General features: G+C 39.9%; 1 protein-coding gene across 1 annotated transcript in view; it reads left to right on the top strand.

Moving 5' to 3' along the window:
- LOC110171260 (low-density lipoprotein receptor-related protein 1-like) overlaps window positions 1-18,727 on the top strand; it is a 363,394-nt gene that overhangs the window by 313,613 nt on the left and 31,054 nt on the right. Inside the window, exons 51-64 of the mRNA XM_055160387.1 lie at window positions 40-156; window positions 2,286-2,414; window positions 3,805-3,927; window positions 4,087-4,227; window positions 4,377-4,564; window positions 6,447-6,630; window positions 6,763-6,848; window positions 8,610-8,729; window positions 9,961-10,148; window positions 11,940-12,145; window positions 13,090-13,278; window positions 14,261-14,409; window positions 15,721-15,814; window positions 17,306-17,422. Coding sequence (XP_055016362.1) covers window positions 40-156; window positions 2,286-2,414; window positions 3,805-3,927; window positions 4,087-4,227; window positions 4,377-4,564; window positions 6,447-6,630; window positions 6,763-6,848; window positions 8,610-8,729; window positions 9,961-10,148; window positions 11,940-12,145; window positions 13,090-13,278; window positions 14,261-14,409; window positions 15,721-15,814; window positions 17,306-17,422 — 2,031 coding nt within the window. The remainder of the gene's footprint in view (window positions 1-39; window positions 157-2,285; window positions 2,415-3,804; window positions 3,928-4,086; window positions 4,228-4,376; window positions 4,565-6,446; window positions 6,631-6,762; window positions 6,849-8,609; window positions 8,730-9,960; window positions 10,149-11,939; window positions 12,146-13,089; window positions 13,279-14,260; window positions 14,410-15,720; window positions 15,815-17,305; window positions 17,423-18,727) is intronic.

The following is an 18,727-nucleotide window of genomic DNA, read 5'->3' as shown; positions in this document are numbered from 1 at the left end:
GATCTGCCTTTTGGTCTAACTATGCTGTTTCTTCTCTAGATAAATTCTGCACGGGCTCTCAGTTCGAGTGTGGGAACCAGCGCTGTATCCCCAACCGCTGGGTCTGTGACGGAGCTGACGACTGTGGAGACGCCAGCGACGAGGGCAGCCAGTGCAGTCAGTCTCTTCACATTTTATATGACCTTTTATGTAACCTGTCTGGATGTCAAATTATTGTGGAGCAATTATTGTTAAAATGAATGCATTTATAATGACACACAGAACAGCTTGAGAAGGTCTGAATGCAGATGACGTGAGACAGTTCATTCATTTTAAAGAGGGAATAATTCAAATTTTCTCAGCTAAATCACCTTATCCATATGCTAATAGTTGTTGTTGTTGTTGTTGTTGAGTTGTTGTTTTTCTAATTACCAATCGCAATGTACTTAACTTAAGGGGCCCATTTCATGCAAAATAACTCTTTTCACATTGTATCTTCTGCACATAAACAAGCACAATTTGGGTTTTGGAACATTCATTACACAATAGTTATGAAATCTTACTGATTTCTTGGAGACAGTCACAGACCAGGAACTATGAAAGACCGACTATTGCTCATCCCCCGCCCGTCCTGAGAAAGCACAGGCTCCATCCTCCAAACGTGATGTAGGCTCTGAGTGAGCCGCCCTTCCTCCACCCATCTCAGGGAGGGAGGGGGAGACAGGCGTGCACCCTGATAGAGGTAGGAATAAACTTTTATTCATCATGGAGATACAGCGCGTTCAGCCGCATGTGTTGGACCCAGAATCGGACGAGGACTTTGAGGTGCACGAAGCACCTCAGAGATTTCTACCTTCTAAGCGTGATGTGTGGGCCTTGTATTTGTCACAGAAGTGGTTTTTAGATTGCAATTTGTAAAAAAAAAACTGAAAAAAAAATCAGAGTATTTCTGCCACCCTCCCACATGACAACAAACTAAAGCTGCTACAACGATGACGTGGCAGATACACCTATAACGCGTTTGACGTAGCAGAAAGTGCTTCGCACCCGCCCCCTTCCCCCGCTCCATCGCCTCCGCCTCCACCCCACATCGGCTGACAATTTACACATGAACACCTAAACAGAAGCGACAGCATAAGCTCATTGTTCTACACTGCAGTGTACACGATATAATAAGTTTATCTACTAGTGTTTATTAATACTTTACCAATCAATAATGTTCTGCTGATTTTGACGCGGTGCTTGAACTTCGTGCTCCTCAAAGTCCTCGTCCGATTCCAGGTCCAACACATGCGGCTGAACGCGCTGTATCGCCATGATGAAAAAAATTTTATTCCTACCACTATCAGGGTGGCACGCCTGTCTCCCCCTCCCTTCCTGAGATGGGTGGAGGAAGGGCGGCTCACTCGTTGCCTATGTCACGTTTGGAGGGCGGAGCCTGTGCTTTCTCAGGACGGGCGGGGGGATGAGCAATAGTCGGCCTTTCATAGTTCCTGGTCTGTGACTGTCTCCAAGAAATCAGTAAGATTTCATAACTATTGTGTAATGGATGTTCCAAAACCCAAATTGTGCTTGTTTATGTGCAGAAGATACAATGTGAAAAGAGTTATTTTGCATGAGATGGGCTCTTTAATATGGTGCAACTAAAGAACAATAAAGTGTCTGTAGAACTTTCTTGTTCAGAAAATATTTGGCCTTACCAAAAACTGCTATGCTTTTTGAAATTTTAGTAAGTATATATTGTATGTGTTCTTTCCGATTAAGTTTTTCATCAATAATAATGCCTAGAAATTAATTTTTCTTGACCCTGTCTATGTTCAATCCAAAACATGCACACTAGGTACAATCTTCTAGTTGAGGTAATCCTGACCTGAGATGGGTCCACTGCTCCTGATGATGTGCCCCCATGGCCTTGAAGGATGCATTAGGACATCATTTCATTTTGATATTCTTCATCTTATTGACTGTCCAGTGTTGCTTTATTGCATTTGTATCTGGACAATCTTATCAGACAACTGTTCATACAAATTCATTATGTGTTGTTTTCTCTTCTTTCTAATTAGGTTTTCATTTGCGTCAGTTGAAGGGCAGATTAATTGCATATTTGATTCTAACTGTTTCTTGCATTTACATTTTAAACCCTTCAAAATATATTTAGTATTCATTTGTTCTGAGAGCTCTTGAAATGTAATTATAGACCCAGATAAACGGTTTGCATCAGAGATATGGAAGACCGTGACAAAACGCGAATATTACAAGCTAATAGTTAATTAAAGTAATGCATATTTATCTCTGTTTGTATTTAGAAACAAAGACGTGCAGTCCGGAGATGTTCCACTGCCCGTCATCTCACGTGTGCATCCCCCAGAGGTGGAAGTGTGACGGGGACAAAGACTGTCCGGACGGAGCCGATGAAAGCGTCAAGGCTGGATGTGGTGAGAGGGATTTAGACTCTATACTGATTTAAAAGAATATGTACAAAACTATAACACAATATCAATATGTACAAAAACTCTATGTACATTTGTTTTAATAACTTGAAATCTGAACACTGAGCTTGCTTTTAGTCTTAGTTTTTAGATTAAGGGGTGGTTTAGGTTTATTTATTTACTTTTTTTCTGATTTCTGGTAAGTATCAGAGTAGTAGTAGTAGTAGTAGTAGTAGTAGTAGTAGTAGTAAGTACCGTATTTTCCAGACTATAAGTCGCTCTGGAGTATAAGTTGCACCAGCCAAAAAATGTGCAATGAAGAACAAAAAAACATATGTAAGTCGCACTTTTTGGGGAAATGTATTTTATAAAATAAGAGACCAAGAACCGACGTTTCATCTTGAAAGTCAAGTTCTAGTAATAGCAATAGAATAAAGAAAAACAGACTGAACAGGCGTTAATATGTTAACGTCACATATGAACAGTTCTTCAGATAACTATAGCATAAACAACAGAACATAAGTTTACCAAACTCTCCATCTCACTCCAAATCACTAAATCCATAGAATTTTTCATCCTCGGTGTCTCTTCTGCTCGACCTCTGGAGATAAACCATAGATCCATGAGGTAAACGGAGCTCTGCTTCCTCTTCTGTGTCACTGTCGTCAGACTCAGCATCAGTTCCAGTTAGAATTATTCCGGCCTTTTTGAATCCCGACAGGATGGTTTTGTCATTGAAGTTCAGGCTTTGGTGATTTATCCAGTGACTTCCAGGAAAGTTACATAGTGCATCCTCCCAGTTATCGTGAAGCTGTACTCTCCATCCCCGCTTTCCTCTAGTCCTTCACAAGTTTATCACTCACTCCAAACTTTATTTCTGCTGCTCAATTACCGTTTTCGGCTGCAGATTTCACTGTTTGCGACAAGACAGCGGCGTTTTCTACAGGAGACATGTGCAGTAGAGAGTGAAGTGACAGTGGTACAGGAGTAATAGTAGTACTAGATACTGACACACAAGACTAGAGCCTCTCGCGGCTGTTAGTCTGAAAATTTTAATATATAAGTCACACCAGAGTACACCGCAGTCGCAGGGAACACCCAAATCATGAAAAAAAAAACGTGACTTATAGTCCGAAAAATACGGTAAGCTCTTTACTTAAGAAAGTTTTTTAGAGAACTGATGAAGCAGCTTGGATGACTGTGAAACGTATTTGATCAAAAAACTTTTCTCCAGTTGATAGAATTGAATTTCTCCTTTGTTATGATTTCACTTTTTGAGCTTTTGAGTTTGTTCATTATTAGATCATTTGGATCTCACATTTATATTTGCCTCTTTTTGACAATGATTGTATATTACTGTTCTGTTTTTAAATGTTGTCAAAATGTTTTGTTGCAGTTTTCAACAACACGTGTGACAGTAATGAGTTCATGTGTCAGAATCAGCAGTGCATCCCCAAACACTTCGTCTGTGATCACGACACAGACTGCAGCGACGGCTCTGACGAGTCTCCGGAGTGTGGTACGGACACACAAATACACCTTTAATAGATTTTATTATTTATACACTGTTAAAACTACTTATATTTCATATAATATAATAACATGTCAGTGAACCTGGTCCTCCCCTTGAGAAAAGGTTACACAGTTATAACATTTCCTTGATGTGACTGTGTTTCAGAGTACCCGACGTGTGGACCAAATGAGTTCCAGTGCGCAAATGGCCGCTGTCTGATCCAGAGCTCGTGGGAGTGTGATGGAGACTTCGACTGTCATGACCGCTCAGACGAGGCCCCCAAAAACCCACACTGCACCGGGACAGGTGACAAAACAAACTCTTTTACAGTTTCTTCATTAATATAATTAGCGTATCAACTGTTTTCTCCTAATTATACTAAATGCCATGAATGTGTGACTGCATGACTCAATAGTATTTTAATTATAATGAAAGGATCTGCTTGTTTGTCACAGAAAAGAAATGCAACGGCACAGCCTTCTCCTGCACCAATGGAAACTGTGTGAATGAGACGTTACTGTGTGATCATAAAGACGACTGTGGAGACGGATCAGACGAACTCAACTGTTTCATTAACGAGTGTCTGAACAGCAAACTCAGCGGCTGCTCCCAGCTCTGCCAGGACCTCAAGATCGGCTTCAAGGTAAGGCTCAACCACAAAAGGAGTTAGTATATTCCAGTCCTTCTCAAATGGTGGGGCACGATGCCGGGGGGACGTGTGTGGAACATGCTTTTTTTTTTTTTGCTGTACTAGAAAAAAGTGTAATTGCACATCCACTACAGTATGGATGGCGCTTTCATTATCAGAGTGTGCACAGGGAGTATTAGTGTGATAGTGTTGGGTTTTTTGCACAGGACATACGCACATACAGCACAGAGCAAGAAATATGAAGTGCAGTGAACAAACCCTCAAGAGACACCCTGGAAAAATATTTAACAGGGATGAAAAGAAAGGCGGAGAAAGACGGAGATACTGAAACAAACGAGAGGTAGTCTCCTGAAAGTTAAGACAACGAAATATGACGAAGCGTACGTAGGACTAGGCTTCACTGTGACTATGGTGGGAAATGAGGAAAGACCGCTGTGTTTACCAAGTCTAAAAATGTGGGCAGTGGACAGCATGAAGCCAAATAAATTATGCTGTCACTTAAAGACATTACACCCCAGTCACAAGACTCTTGAGTTTTTTCAGCAAAAACGTGCCGAATATTGCCATCAATCATCCTGCTTTGTGAATGCTACTTCAGTAAACCAGCGAGCTCTGTTAGTATCATATAAGGTGCAGTGTTGGGATGGTTACTTTTAAAATGTATTCCCCTACAGATTACAGATTACATACCCCAAAATGTAGTTTGTAACATAATCCATTAAGTTACTTAAAGTGAGTAATGTAATCTGAATACTTTGGATTATTTGATATTGTCATGCTTTTTAAAATGACATAAAAAGTTTTGTCTGCTAAAAGAAAATAAAAAGCCCAGTCTTTCCTTAACCATATTAAAAATATTATTGATACATACTTTCTATATGAGATCATTACTGCCTTCAGTTATGTCCACCCTACTGTTAGGTGTTATATTGTTTAGTCCCGGTTTAGTCCTGGTTTTAGTCCTGGTTTAGACCTGGTTTAGACCTGGTTTATTCCTGGTTTAGTGCTGATTTAGTTCTGGTTTAGACCTGGTTTTAGTCCTAGTTTAGTCCTGGTTTAGACCTGGTTTTAGTCCTGGTTTAGACCTGGTTTTAGTCCTGGTTTAGTCCTGGTTTAGTCCTGGTTTAGTTCTGGTTTAGTTCTGGTTTAGCCCAAAATGTGAAAAGAGGAAAATACTGCCGTGTAATCCATTTATTTCAACAAAGTAACTGTAATCCAATTACCACTCACTGAAACAGTAACTGTAACTGAATACAGTTACTCATAATTTGTACTCTGATTATGTAATGCTGGTACATGTAATCTGTTACTCCCTAACACTGATAAGGCGGCATATCAAACTGCTCAGTGCAAAAAAAAACACACCATACTAGTGCATTAGATGTGGTTTCTGTCACTCTGGGTGACGAAAGTGCCCTGAAATATAACACGGACATCATTAAGGACGAGGAGGACACTGGAAAGGATCGCCTCATGACGCAGGTGAGCTCAGCTCGGATTACGGACGGACACATGCTGCTGCTGCGTATGTCCCAGGAGTCGCTTTAGAGACACAACTAAAACTCTGGTATGTAGGCGACTGAAGGAGAGCGTGAGATTTGTCCACGTTTTGGAGTGGTTCTGTGGGGTGGCAGGGCATGAAATGTTTTCTTCTTCCTCGAGGTGGCGTGACAGAAAATCATTGAGAACCACTGATATAGGCAAACTGTCTAAGCAAGTGGGCAAATAATCGAGCATAAAAGATGTAATGAATCTTTACTATAAAACTGTTCCTCAAGTTGTGGTACTGCTGGTGGCATGTGGGCCCTCTGTTGTATGAGTATTTAATTCCCTTATTTTCAGGCTGGTCTTTATACTTGTGTGTTGTGTCTCACAGTGCCGTTGTCACCCTGGCTTCAGACTGAAGGATGATGGGAAAACGTGCGTGGACATAGATGAGTGCAGCACCTCGTACCCGTGCACCCAACGCTGCATCAACACCCACGGGAGCTTCCACTGCCTCTGTGTAGACGGCTTTGTACTGAGCCCCAACAACCCCACCATCTGCAAGTCCACGTCAGGTCAGAACACGAGACAGATGCGTTACAGTCATAACACGGATCTGGATTTACTGAAAAATCTCCCAAATTTTGACATTCTTTCCCAGTTTGGTCATTTTTTGGGTTTAACTTTTCTTCTTTACTTAAATACAGATGAAGAGCCTTTCCTAATCTTTGCCAACCGGTACTACTTAAGGAAGCTTAACTTGGACGGCTCGAACTACACACTCATCAAACAGGTGAGAGCTGCTGCTTTCACTCTCCTCCTTAAATTCTCCTTAAAGACGAGGTATTATGCAAAATAGGCTTTAGAGCTTTCCTCCATGTTATGACATTGTTCCATTATTAAGAACATGCCTGAAGAGGTTTTAGATATCATTCATGCACGTTTGAGCAATCTAGCAATCTCTAGCGGGCCCTCTCTTTAGTATTAGCTGTGCGATTCAGTCCAATGCTCCGCCCACAAGCTCCAGCACTGCAATTTTCCATAAATACAGTGGTTCCTCGTTTATCGCAGGGGTTACGCTCTAAAAATAACCTGCAATAGGTGAAATCTGTAAAGTAGTTAGCTTTATTTTTTACAATTTATATATCTGTTTTAAGTCTGTAAAACCCCTCACCACATACTTTATACACTTTTTTCAGACAGGACAGTTACAAGCCTTTTTGCATCCTTCTTAAAACTTACTCAGCTGTCGTCCTTTTGTTATTTTCCTCCTTCTTTATGTAATGAACCGAAGATTAATTTATTTTGTAATGGCGTTTACACCTGCATAACTTCTACCTTCCTTCAGCATGTCTAGAAGTCCAACTTTTTGTGCGATGGTTTGCATCTTCCTCTGTCTTTTGGGTGCAAGCGCAGGAGTCTTTGCGTCTTTGTCAGTGCAGAAAGTTTTGTCGACATTGTGGGTTTTGTCGGGGAGAAAACCTGCAAACATACAACACTTCAGAATCACACTGACAGAGATCCAACATTTATTTAAATTTGGCAAGATGAACACATTCTGTACTGTACAGGAGGCTGACAGTGGTCTACAGCCAATCAGGACGCAGGGGGAGGAACACAAAAAACACAAAAACACACAAAAAAATAAAATAGCATGCAAATGGCACAAAAAAAAATCTGCGTAACAGCAAAACCGCAAAAGGTGAAGTGCGTTATCGTGAGGGACGATTGTAACAAAAAACAATACACTTTTAAAAGCCTTAAATGGACTGGCCCCACGTTACATCTCAGACCTCATCCAAATTTATACCCCCGCGCGCTCTGAGATCCGAGGGCCAGCTCCAGCTCCAGCCTAAGACAGGACTTAAAACCAGGGGGGACAGGACCTTCTCTGTGGTTGGCCTTAAGTTCTGAAACGCTCTGCCCCTTCATGTTCGAACAGCCCCCACAATGGAGAGTTTTAAGTCTCATCTTAAGACCCACTTTTATTCTCTGGCTTTTAATACCTCGTGAGTTGTGTGCTCCTCTGTGTTTTTTTTTGTTTTGTTTTGTTTTTTAATGTATTTTTATTGGTTTTATTTATTTATTGCTATTCTATGATTTTGTTCTTATTTTATTTTACTAGTTTTATTATTTTAAGACTAGTATGATTATTTTAGTAGTTTATTTTATCATTTTAATATTGTTGTTATTATTATGTATTTGTGCAGCATTTTGGAAACTGTTTGTTTGTGAAATGTGCTATAGAAATAAAGTGGATTGGATTGGATACGCTACAACTTCACCCGGTGCGATGTGCAGTCATTTCATTAGCATTCTGATTGTAATGTGATAATGCCCTGAAGGTTGAGTGACTTAGCATGGGGAGTAAGGGGAGGAGGGTCTTAGAGCATCAAAAGCAAACAGTTTGTGGTGATTATGGCATTTTCAGAACAATAAAATGTAACGTGGTGATTTAAATATGGTATGAGTTAGCAGTAATTACCCCATACGAGTGTAAAACCCGTCTGTAAATCCTCCCTGACGCCCGATGCTTTCCTCTGGTTTCATACAGGGCCTGAACAACGCCGTGGCCCTGGACTTTGACTACAGGCAGCAGATGATCTACTGGACCGACGTGACCACTCAGGGCAGCATGATCCGACGGATGTACATGAACGGCAGCGACGTGCAGGTGCGTTTACTGACAACTCGGTAAAAAAGAAATAAAATCTCATTAAAATCTGTGACGGCAGCTGGGGAGGGATGGATTTGGCAATTTCACATCTGGTTAAGTCATAAAACATCTGCTTAAGTTGGCTAATTAAAGTACCTTAGAGATGTGTATCCAGGTTTACTCTTAATTTCATTTAATTTCAGGTAACTTGAATTTCATGCAGTTTAATATGTGTATTTTTACTAAATTAAACTTGAATTCTGACTTTAAGCTTTATTTTATTACATTTTTTTCTTGCTCTAATTCTCGTAAACTTCTTTTGGGGGCTATAAACAGGAAACCGAAACCTGTGAATAACAAGACACAAAACAGATTGAGGAGAATTATTTAGGATTTCTGAGATTAAAGTCATATATTTTATTTAAAAACATTGAAAAAAAGTAGTATTTTATTTGGTCAATATTTTGACTAGAAAAAATTTAACAGTTTAAATTTAAAAAAAAAAACTATTCTGAGTTCCACAGTTTAACTAGCCAGGTTGGCGCCACCTAGTGCCTCTGCTCAATTTCATTTCTGTCCAGTGACTAGGTCAGGAATCAGAATACACTAGACAGTTTGCAAGAACCCCAGAAGTGTGAGTTCGGGCACCAGCCAATCAATGTTGTCAATGATTCCCAAGATCAAGGATTTAAAGCTAGAACAAAGAGAATGTTTGGTGAATTTTATCAAGGGGAAATTGTCATTGTTCTTCTTCTAATTTTGGAAAAGCTTAATATATCATTTAGCCCCGTTTACGGGGCATTACATACATCACGACCAAATAGCAGAGATTGGTTAAATGAAAAAAAGTACCCACCTACTGTCAAGCGAACGAATCCTAATGCTGCGAGGTCAGACATTTTCCACGACGTGAAACCGGCTGATGAATCAGGCTACCGTTTAACTACATAACTGGTCCATATTCCTTTTGTAGATATTAATTATATTGGCCCAATAGATTATCTAAACGGATTTAGACTTAGACTTCGACAAAAAGGGAAATTATTTGGACACAGTAGCTCACACATCATAATATTATAGCAAAGAGTAAAAAATATAAATGGTAATAATAAATGTGTCAGATAGTACACTGAACCTCCCTGAGTAACCTGGAGGGTGAATCCTGAAAAGTACTCAAAATAGCGGCTATAGAGAACATAACACTTTATAGTATCCAGACCGTGTACTATTGATGAGTACTGTTTCTCAGGTTCTACACCGGACCTCCCTGAGTAACCCCGATGGGCTGGCCGTGGACTGGGTTGGGGGAAACCTGTACTGGTGCGACAAAGGCAGAGACACCATCGAAGTGTCCAAACTGAACGGAGCCTACAGGACTGTGCTGGTCAACTCTGGACTGAGGGAGCCGCGGGCCATCGCTGTGGACGTCAGATATGGGTACACACAATTAAACTGTCTATGTCACATGTTTAATTTATGTGAATTGACTAACTGCAGGTTTGTTAGAGGTGAGGGTTTGACCAAATATTGAAATAACTAATTGTATATTGTGGCAGAAACTATATACAAAAACAATTAACTCCAATTCATTTCCTATAGCGGTCTAGACCATTGACGAAAAGGCTTATATTACCTTTTCATAGGCACAACTTAAACTTAATAAATATTCAATCCCCCCAAAAATGCAACAAAACTTATTTAAAGGTGCATTGTGTAACTTATCTGGTAGCGAGTCCTTCTCCATGGAGATGTTATTGCTTTGTCTGGAATGTTTCATAGTATGGCTTTAAAGCCACACCCACACCCCATGGGGGGCGTGGGTGTGGCTTGGCCTGCTCCGACTTGAGTGGGGATCTGAGGCAAAGCTCCAACACATACTTAACTTATTTTCAACTGAAATGAACTAGTAATAATACAGGTAAACAGTAAATCATCTGAATAGCCTGTCTGTCCCCCGAGCCCCCCGTGCACACACACATTCACACACACCCACACGCGCGCATATGCACACACACATAAGGTCCGCACTGTCACACACGCACACACCCATATGCACACATGCACACACATATGCACACACGCACACGCACACACACACACACGCGCGCGCACACGTGCATATGCACAGACAAGCATATGCACACACACATAATGTCCACACTGTCACCAGCCCATCACCTTTGTCCCTATTTGTATGTAATCTTCAGTCATAATGTTTGTCTTGTATCTTGTATGTTGTTTCGTTCCTATTTTTTGTAATGTATGTAGTTTGCAAATAAATTTTTTTTTTTTTTAAAGCAGGTAATGAACCCCCAAACAAAATGTTACATAGTGCAGCTTTAAGCCTTGGTAATATACATTTTAAAGCTTTGGTTCTCAGCTTTGGGGAGATTTTTGTTGAAAGTGAAGTTTCCAAGTGAATGCTCGTCTGAACGCTGCTCCTCCGTGCAGCACAGAGGAAACTGCTCAAGAACAGTACAGTCCCTTCATGTACAGATAAAACACGACATGTTCTCTAAACTGTTCATGTGGAAGTGTTCTTTCGCCTATTTGCACCTTGAAATTCGAGTGGTGGTGCTTTGTGCAGCGTGTACTGAGTCCCGCAGTTTTAGCATCTCTGCCCTGCCCCAAACCATTCCATGTATTATTGTCTACTACTACAATAGATCTATTTAAATAACTACTACTGCATCTAGGATTAGCACTAGGGCAATAGGCGTAATGCATTTTAAGACATCAATTAGAATATGTCTAATAATCATTTAAAATAACTGACTGAACGCACAAAATGGCAAACTGGCCACAAAGGCCACAGCCCTGAACAGGTGCTGGGGATCTTCTTAAATGAGAAGGTGGCTGCAGGTGAGGCAGGGTTGGTCTGGTCAAGTGCTCCACCAATCAGGGACCAGGGCTCTCACAGCAGGACACAAATCAGCCAGCAAAGAAATGAAAACACACAAAACAAGTCAGAGAACTGGAGACCTGGGGCTGTAACACTGAGTTTGTGTTTTTTCCTTTTGCATCTTCTCCATCTCTCTTTCACTCATGTGTTTAATAAAAATCCCACTAAATTAGAATGTGCCTAAATCTGCAGAGATGCATGACGATAATCAGCTGTTCACCCAACTATGAAATTATTCATTCTAGGCCCAAGACTCAGCTTTTTTACTTTATTTGAACCAATGTACAGTATGCCTAATGCTAGTTGTATTTCCCTGTGTCTCTCAGGTACCTGTACTGGTCAGACTGGGGGGACAGTCCTCACATCGGCAGGATTGGGATGGACGGGAGTAACAGGAGCGTCATCATAGAGGATAAGATCACATGGCCCAACGGTCTCACTCTGGACTTTATCAATGACCGGATTTACTGGGCAGATGCCAGAGAGGACTACATTGCCTTCGCCAGCCTGGACGGCACCAACAGACACATAGGTACCAGTGATGCCACTAACGCGCTACTTAGCAGCACATTACTGTAGTCCGACTACTTTTTTCAGTAACGAGTAGTCTAACACAGTGCTATTTCCAAGCCAGCAGTCAGATTTAAGTTACTTATCTAATACACTGTGCGTTACTATTTTTGCGTTTCAGGGCGACGTAGGTTATTTATTTATTTTTTATTTTTTGGCGACGTGGGTTATGTGACCTCAAAGATTGTATAAATCGTCTCTGGTGACACGTTTCCTATGATGTTACATCATCTACACTCCACCACGAGTCAGATGTAAACAGTGGAGGGAGAGACATATGCCTTTTGCAGCTGGAAATACAAACATTATTTTGATTTTATTTCAGATAAGGATGGCAACATAAAGGTTCGTTGTACACTCTGTGCTGGCGACAAAATGTTGTCTGCCTTAAAATCTGTTAAAATCTGCGGTTAAAATCCATGTCAGTAAAGTGAGTATTGGCAAAACTGGTAGTCATTTTTATGTTATCGGCTGGGGGATCAGCTGCTGCTGAAAGGAACTAATAAAGTAACTTGTAATCTAACTTAGTTACTTATAAAAGCAAGTAGTCATTAACTTAACTAAGTTACTTTTTAAAGAAGTAATCAGTAGTCACATTACCATTTCAAAGTAACTATGACAACACTGATAGATACAGCGTATTGGTGGATAGTCATGTATATTAGGGCTGTCAAAAGTATCAAAACTCAAGATACTAATCGATACTAAAACTATTATCAAAACTAGATACTCATTTGAGCAAGTATCAATACTAGAGAAGTTGCATTCTCTTGTGGGTCTTTAAATATGTCTGTCTCTAAAAAATCTCATAAAAATCCTTTCTATCTCCAATATGGACCTATATATCCTATCTAACGTTTTAGTTTTAACTTAATTTGTGTGCTGTTTGTGCCTCTCCTCTTGTAGTTCTGGCTCAGGACATCCCTCACATCTTTGCCATGACCCTGTTCGAGGAGTTCATCTACTGGACTGACTGGGAGACCAAGTCCATCAGCAGAGCCCACAAAACCCAAGGCACCAACAAAACCATGCTGATCAGTACTCTACACAGACCCATGGACATCCACATCTACCACGCCACCAGACAGCCAGAAGGTACCAACTAAACACACTACAAGGAACATCTAAAACTAATACAAGACTGTGATAGATTTAGAAAAATATTAGGAAACTGTGAGGTTAAATCAGAATTAATTCACGACTAGAACAATTCACTTAAAGCCACAGTTTTCAGCCAAAAAAGAGAATAGAAAAAAACTTGCTTTTGGGTTTTATTGCACAGAAAAACTTACTTGATTCTTATTTGCTTGTCTCCATGGAAATGTTTAGCCAGGCTGGTGCCACCTAGTGTCTCCACTCAATTTCATTTCTCTCCAGCGACTAGGTCAGGAATCAGAATAAACACGGTTTGCAAGAACCCCAGAAGTGCGAGTTCGGGCACCAGCCAATTAGTGAAAAGACATACATTCTGTGTTGGAAACAATTCCCAAGATCGAGGATTTAAAGACATAATAAAGAGAATGTTTGGTGAATTTTATCAAGGGGAAAGACGTTATTGTCCTTCTTCCTATGGGATTTGGGAAAAGCTTAATATACCAGTTAGCCCTGTTAGCGGCGCATTACATACATCACGACCAAATAGCTGCGATTAGTTAAATAAAAAGTACCTGCCTACTGTCCGTGAATGAATTTTAATGCTGAGAGGTCAGACGGTTTCTACAAAGTGAAACTGGCAGATGAATCAGGCTAGGAAATGTTATTCTTTTGGCTATAATTTTCCACAGTATGGCATTAAACTTGTCTATCGCGATGGAGAATGTTCCGAAGTATGATTGTTTTTTCCATGGAATCTTGCAGGTGATGGCTGATGTAGAGTTAGCTATTCTTGTAAAATTGCCCATGAATTTGTAAAAAATAAACTTGGTCATGAATCTCACCACTCAAACATTTCCACCTCTCAGATACCCTCAAAGGGCTCCACATTTTGGAGCAACATAAACATGACTTTCTGTAGCCTGACAGCATTGCCGCTGCTCAAAGTATAATGACATTTCCTGACTTCTGTTGTGTTTTTCAGTGGAGGGACACCCGTGTCAGATCAACAATGGCGGCTGCAGTAACCTGTGCCTCCTCTCTCCTGGAGGGGGCTACAAATGTGCCTGTCCCACCAACTTCTACCTGGCAGCAGACAACAGGCAGTGTCTGTCCAACTGCACAGCCAGCCAGGTCAGCAGCAAACTCTCACTTTACTTAAACCTGCTTCTAAAATCCATCACCAATTTCTACCATGATATTGTGACCAAAACTCCTTCTCAAATCTTGTCAGACCTCAGAAGCTGCGAAGCTGCTGTTTCTGGTGACACAATTAGGCAGCAATATCAAAACTTTCCTTGTGTCCTTAGGCAAGGCACTTCACACACATGCCCAGTATGAATGTGGTGTGTGAGTGTGAGGCGTTTGGAGGGCCAGTGATGTAGATTGGAAGGTGTAGAACAGGGGTGTCAAACTCTTTTTGGTCCAGGGGCCGTATCCAACCTACTTTGATCCCAAAGGGGCCGGAGAAAAAAAATAGTGGCATATATACTCCAAAAATAGCAATAAGTTCAAATATTTGTGCAGAGAAACGCAAACCTATTACAGAAATCTTTTTTAATTGATGAACTCTTTTTTTTACAAAATATTATAATATTATGAACAACCTGAAACTTTAAGAAAAATGCAATTTCAACACAATGTTTTAACATGAACTGCAAATAGGAATAAGTCAATTTTTCTTGTAAAATCCTGCACTTGGCGTCCACTTTTCTCATTTTTGACATTTTGCTGATGAGGGTGAAACGGTCAACAGTTCATTTGTGCTGCTCTGGTGGGAGGGGCCACGTACAGAGACGCTGGAGACGCTGCTATGATAAACACCACAGAAAATTACCAATATTTTAATAGAAATAAAATATAATTAAAATGTTTTAGTAGAAAATCAGCCGTGTAGAATGACTAATGCACAAAACTGTAAAACTTTGAGCTATAAGACTTATTAGTTAGTATTAGCATGAATATTATTATTGTGACGAAGGCTGCAAGACATTTTGTGAGCTAGAAACGTATGTCTTTTCATTTCGGTTTTTTTTTTTTCCTTGATTGTTAGAGTTTAAAATCAGGATTCGGGATTGTCCAGGAGCATTCATATTTGAAAGAAAAGCAAGAAAGCAGCTCCTTTTACTGAACAACTTCAATCTCTGCCACCAGTTTTTATCATGTCATTGCGACTACAGCTGCAAGAACATTTGTGAGCTAGAAACATCTCGATTTGCAAGTGACAATCAGATTTGCAACTGATGTTTAAAATCAGGATTCAGCTCACAGTGTATTTTAACATGTTCAGGAACATGCAAGAGATTTGAGAATATTTTTCAGTTTTGACCATTTTTAAAATCAGGATTCAGTTCTCATTTTTACAGAGTTATTAGTAAACGAAAATTGATTCATAATGATAGAATAATGTAATTGAAATTCTAATGTTTTCTCCTCCTTTTGCAGTTTGTTTGTAAAAATGACAAGTGCATCCCGTTCTGGTGGAAATGTGACACAGAGGACGACTGTGGAGACCGATCAGATGAACCTGCAGACTGCCGTGAGTCAACGCAACTATTCTACACAAAACTATCCAGGATGGAGGGGAAGGATATTAAAGATTTTTTTGTTGATCCTATATTTTACAGATTGTTTTGAGCCTTACCCATGTTATAATGTTGAAACCTCATCAAAAACATACCTGCAGTTGTGTTTTGTTTTGTTTTTTTTCCACACGTTTGAGTATTAGTTATTATTAGTCTGTCTGCATCTCCAAAGCAGCTTTTACTTTTGGTCCAGTAGAGAGGAAATTCCTGGACTGAAATTTTCCAGATGATTCTAGTGACGGTGTTTGAAAACATGGTGCACTTCCTGTATTACCACTTGATATTAGAGTGTTTTCTGTTTGAGAGAAAACCTCAGCCTAAATCTGCAGTTTTTGTGTGTTAAACATGTGTGAATGAAACAAAACACAACTCCAGATATGTTTGTGATGAGGAAACAACATTAGAACATCGATCAGAAAGTAGCGCAATGTGAAAAGACATGACCAAACTGAAAATCCACAAATATTATACCATACCATGTTTTGGATTGACTCCACAATTTCAAAGTAATTTCAAATCAATTCAGCTGACAGCAATTGCATCTTTGGGGGTTCCTGAAAACTACTGCGTCACTTTAATTTATTTACCGTATTTTTCGGACTATAAGGTGCACTGGTTTATAAAGCGCAATATCAATAATTTTGAAGTCTCTCGTGTATTTTCATACATAAATCGCACCGGATTTTAGGGAGCATTAAGAGAAACAAACAACACTTGAGACTGATCCTTAACCCAGGTACTCACGATCCATTGGCAGATCGTGGTGTAATTCGCCTGGTGTTGCCTCCTTGTTTCGGTGAATGTCGATTATGAATGTGAATGTAGGGGGATCATTTAAGTTAGATTTTTTTATTTCCTATGACGACGACTCAAATATACCTTGAGTAATAATGTGTTTAAAGCAGCTTTGCACACATTTGTTAACGTTTTGGAGAAACGAAACTTAAAACCACGTGGCTCATTTGCATAAAATATAAGCAGCTTGTTCCTTGTGCGCTGATGCGGTCAGCTTCTGTTGGACTTAGCCATAATGCTCAGACAATCCATCAAGCGGTGCGGCTTCGTATCTTACTAAAGTCATACTAAAACACAGATTTTTGAGCTCCGTGTATCACATAAAATCGGTTAAAGGTCAGTAAGCACAACCAGAATTAATTCATAAGGCACACAGGATTATAAGGTGCGCTGTCGATTTTTGAGAAAATATAAGAATTTTAAGTGCACCTTATAGTCCAAAAAATACAGTATACTGTCAAAAAAGACGTTAAAAATAGATTTTTTGATTCATGTGGACTGAGATATGAACCATAAACCAGGGCAACAAATCTGCAATCTGACAGTTAAGCAGCATTTTAAACTTTATTTATAACATTATAACAATTTATAATGTAATTTATAATGGTATTTTGTGTACCTAATTTGGTGAATTGTTTTGTGTTTTTTAGCTGAGTTTAAGTGCAGGCCGGGGCAGTTCCAGTGTGGGACGGGCATCTGCACAAACCCTGCTTATATCTGTGATGGAGACAATGACTGTCAGGACAACTCTGATGAAGCCAACTGCGGTACGTGACACAAAGCACAATACATTTAATATCAAGGCTGCACAAGAGGCAAAATGTGATACAGTGTGCAGAGGTGCATAGAGTAGTCAAAATCTTTAGAATAACATTACATTACAAAATAATATTATTCAAGTAAAAGAACAAAATGAACTTTTATATGTTTTCAGTGAAGGTAATGAAAGATTTTATTATTTGAAATATATATTTATCCAGAGAAAACAAAAAAATGTGGCTGTTTGCTGCAGGTGTTCCAATCAGTAGGACCAAACTGAAGACCAGTTTGGTTGAAACATGTTTGCTTTCGCCAGCTAAATAAAGGCCTTTTAACTATATATTTTTCTGGTCCTAGATTCCAAGTTCTAGTCCAAGATTAGTCCTGGTTTGGTCCTGGTTTAGTCTTGGTTTTGTCCTGGTTTAGACCTGGTTCAGCCCTGGTTTAGTTCTGGTTTAGTTCTGGTTTAGTTCTGGTTTAGACCTGGTTTAGTCCTAGTTTAGTCCTGTTTTAGTCCTGGTTTAGTCCTAGTTTAGTCCTGGTTTAGTCCTGGTTCAGTTCTGGTTCAATCCTGGTTTAGTCCTTGTTTAGTCCTGGTTTAGTCCTGGTTCAATTCTAGTTTAGACCTAGTTCAGTCCTGGTTCAGCTCTGGTTTAGTTCTAGTTTAGTCCTGGTTTAGACCTGGTTTAGTTCTGGTTCAATCCTGGTTTAGTCCTTGTTTAGTCCTGGTTTAGTCCTGGTTCAGTCCTGGTTTAGTCCTGGTTTAGTCCTGGTTTAGTCCTGGGTTTAGTCCTGGTTCAGTCCTGGTTCAGTCCTGTTCAGTCCTTTAGTCCTGGTTCAGTCCTGGTTTAGTCCTGGTTTAGTCCTGGTTCAGTCCTGGTTTAGTCCTGGTTCAGTCCTGGTTCAGTCCTGGTTCAGTCCATATACAGTGCACAAGTTCACCATATTCACATTTATTTTGGTGAGAGTAACTTAAAGTAATGCAATAGTAATGTAATTCCCTAAATTTTAAATGCAGTAATATTGTAAATATTGTAATAATTGTAATGAATTACTTTGAAATGACAGTAATAAGTCATAAATAACGCATTACAGTTTTAAAGTAACTTGCCCAACAGTGATCTTGTCTGCACTAATCCTATAAAAATGGTCACAGTTTGATAGAGCGCTTTTCCACCTTCAAGGCACCCAAAACACTTTACATCAAGGAACCACTCACCAAGTCACACACACATTCATACACCAGTGAACGCAGACTATGGGGTGAGGTGGGTTAAGAGTCTTGCCCAAGGACACAACAACATCATTCATCT

This window comes from Boleophthalmus pectinirostris, unplaced genomic scaffold (genome assembly GCF_026225935.1).
Source record: "Boleophthalmus pectinirostris isolate CB_2022bp ecotype Guang Dong unplaced genomic scaffold, ASM2622593v1 HiC_scaffold_3, whole genome shotgun sequence".
Taxonomy (NCBI): Eukaryota; Metazoa; Chordata; class Actinopteri; order Gobiiformes; family Gobiidae; genus Boleophthalmus; species Boleophthalmus pectinirostris.
This window is presented reverse-complemented; position numbering and strand designations above follow the sequence as displayed.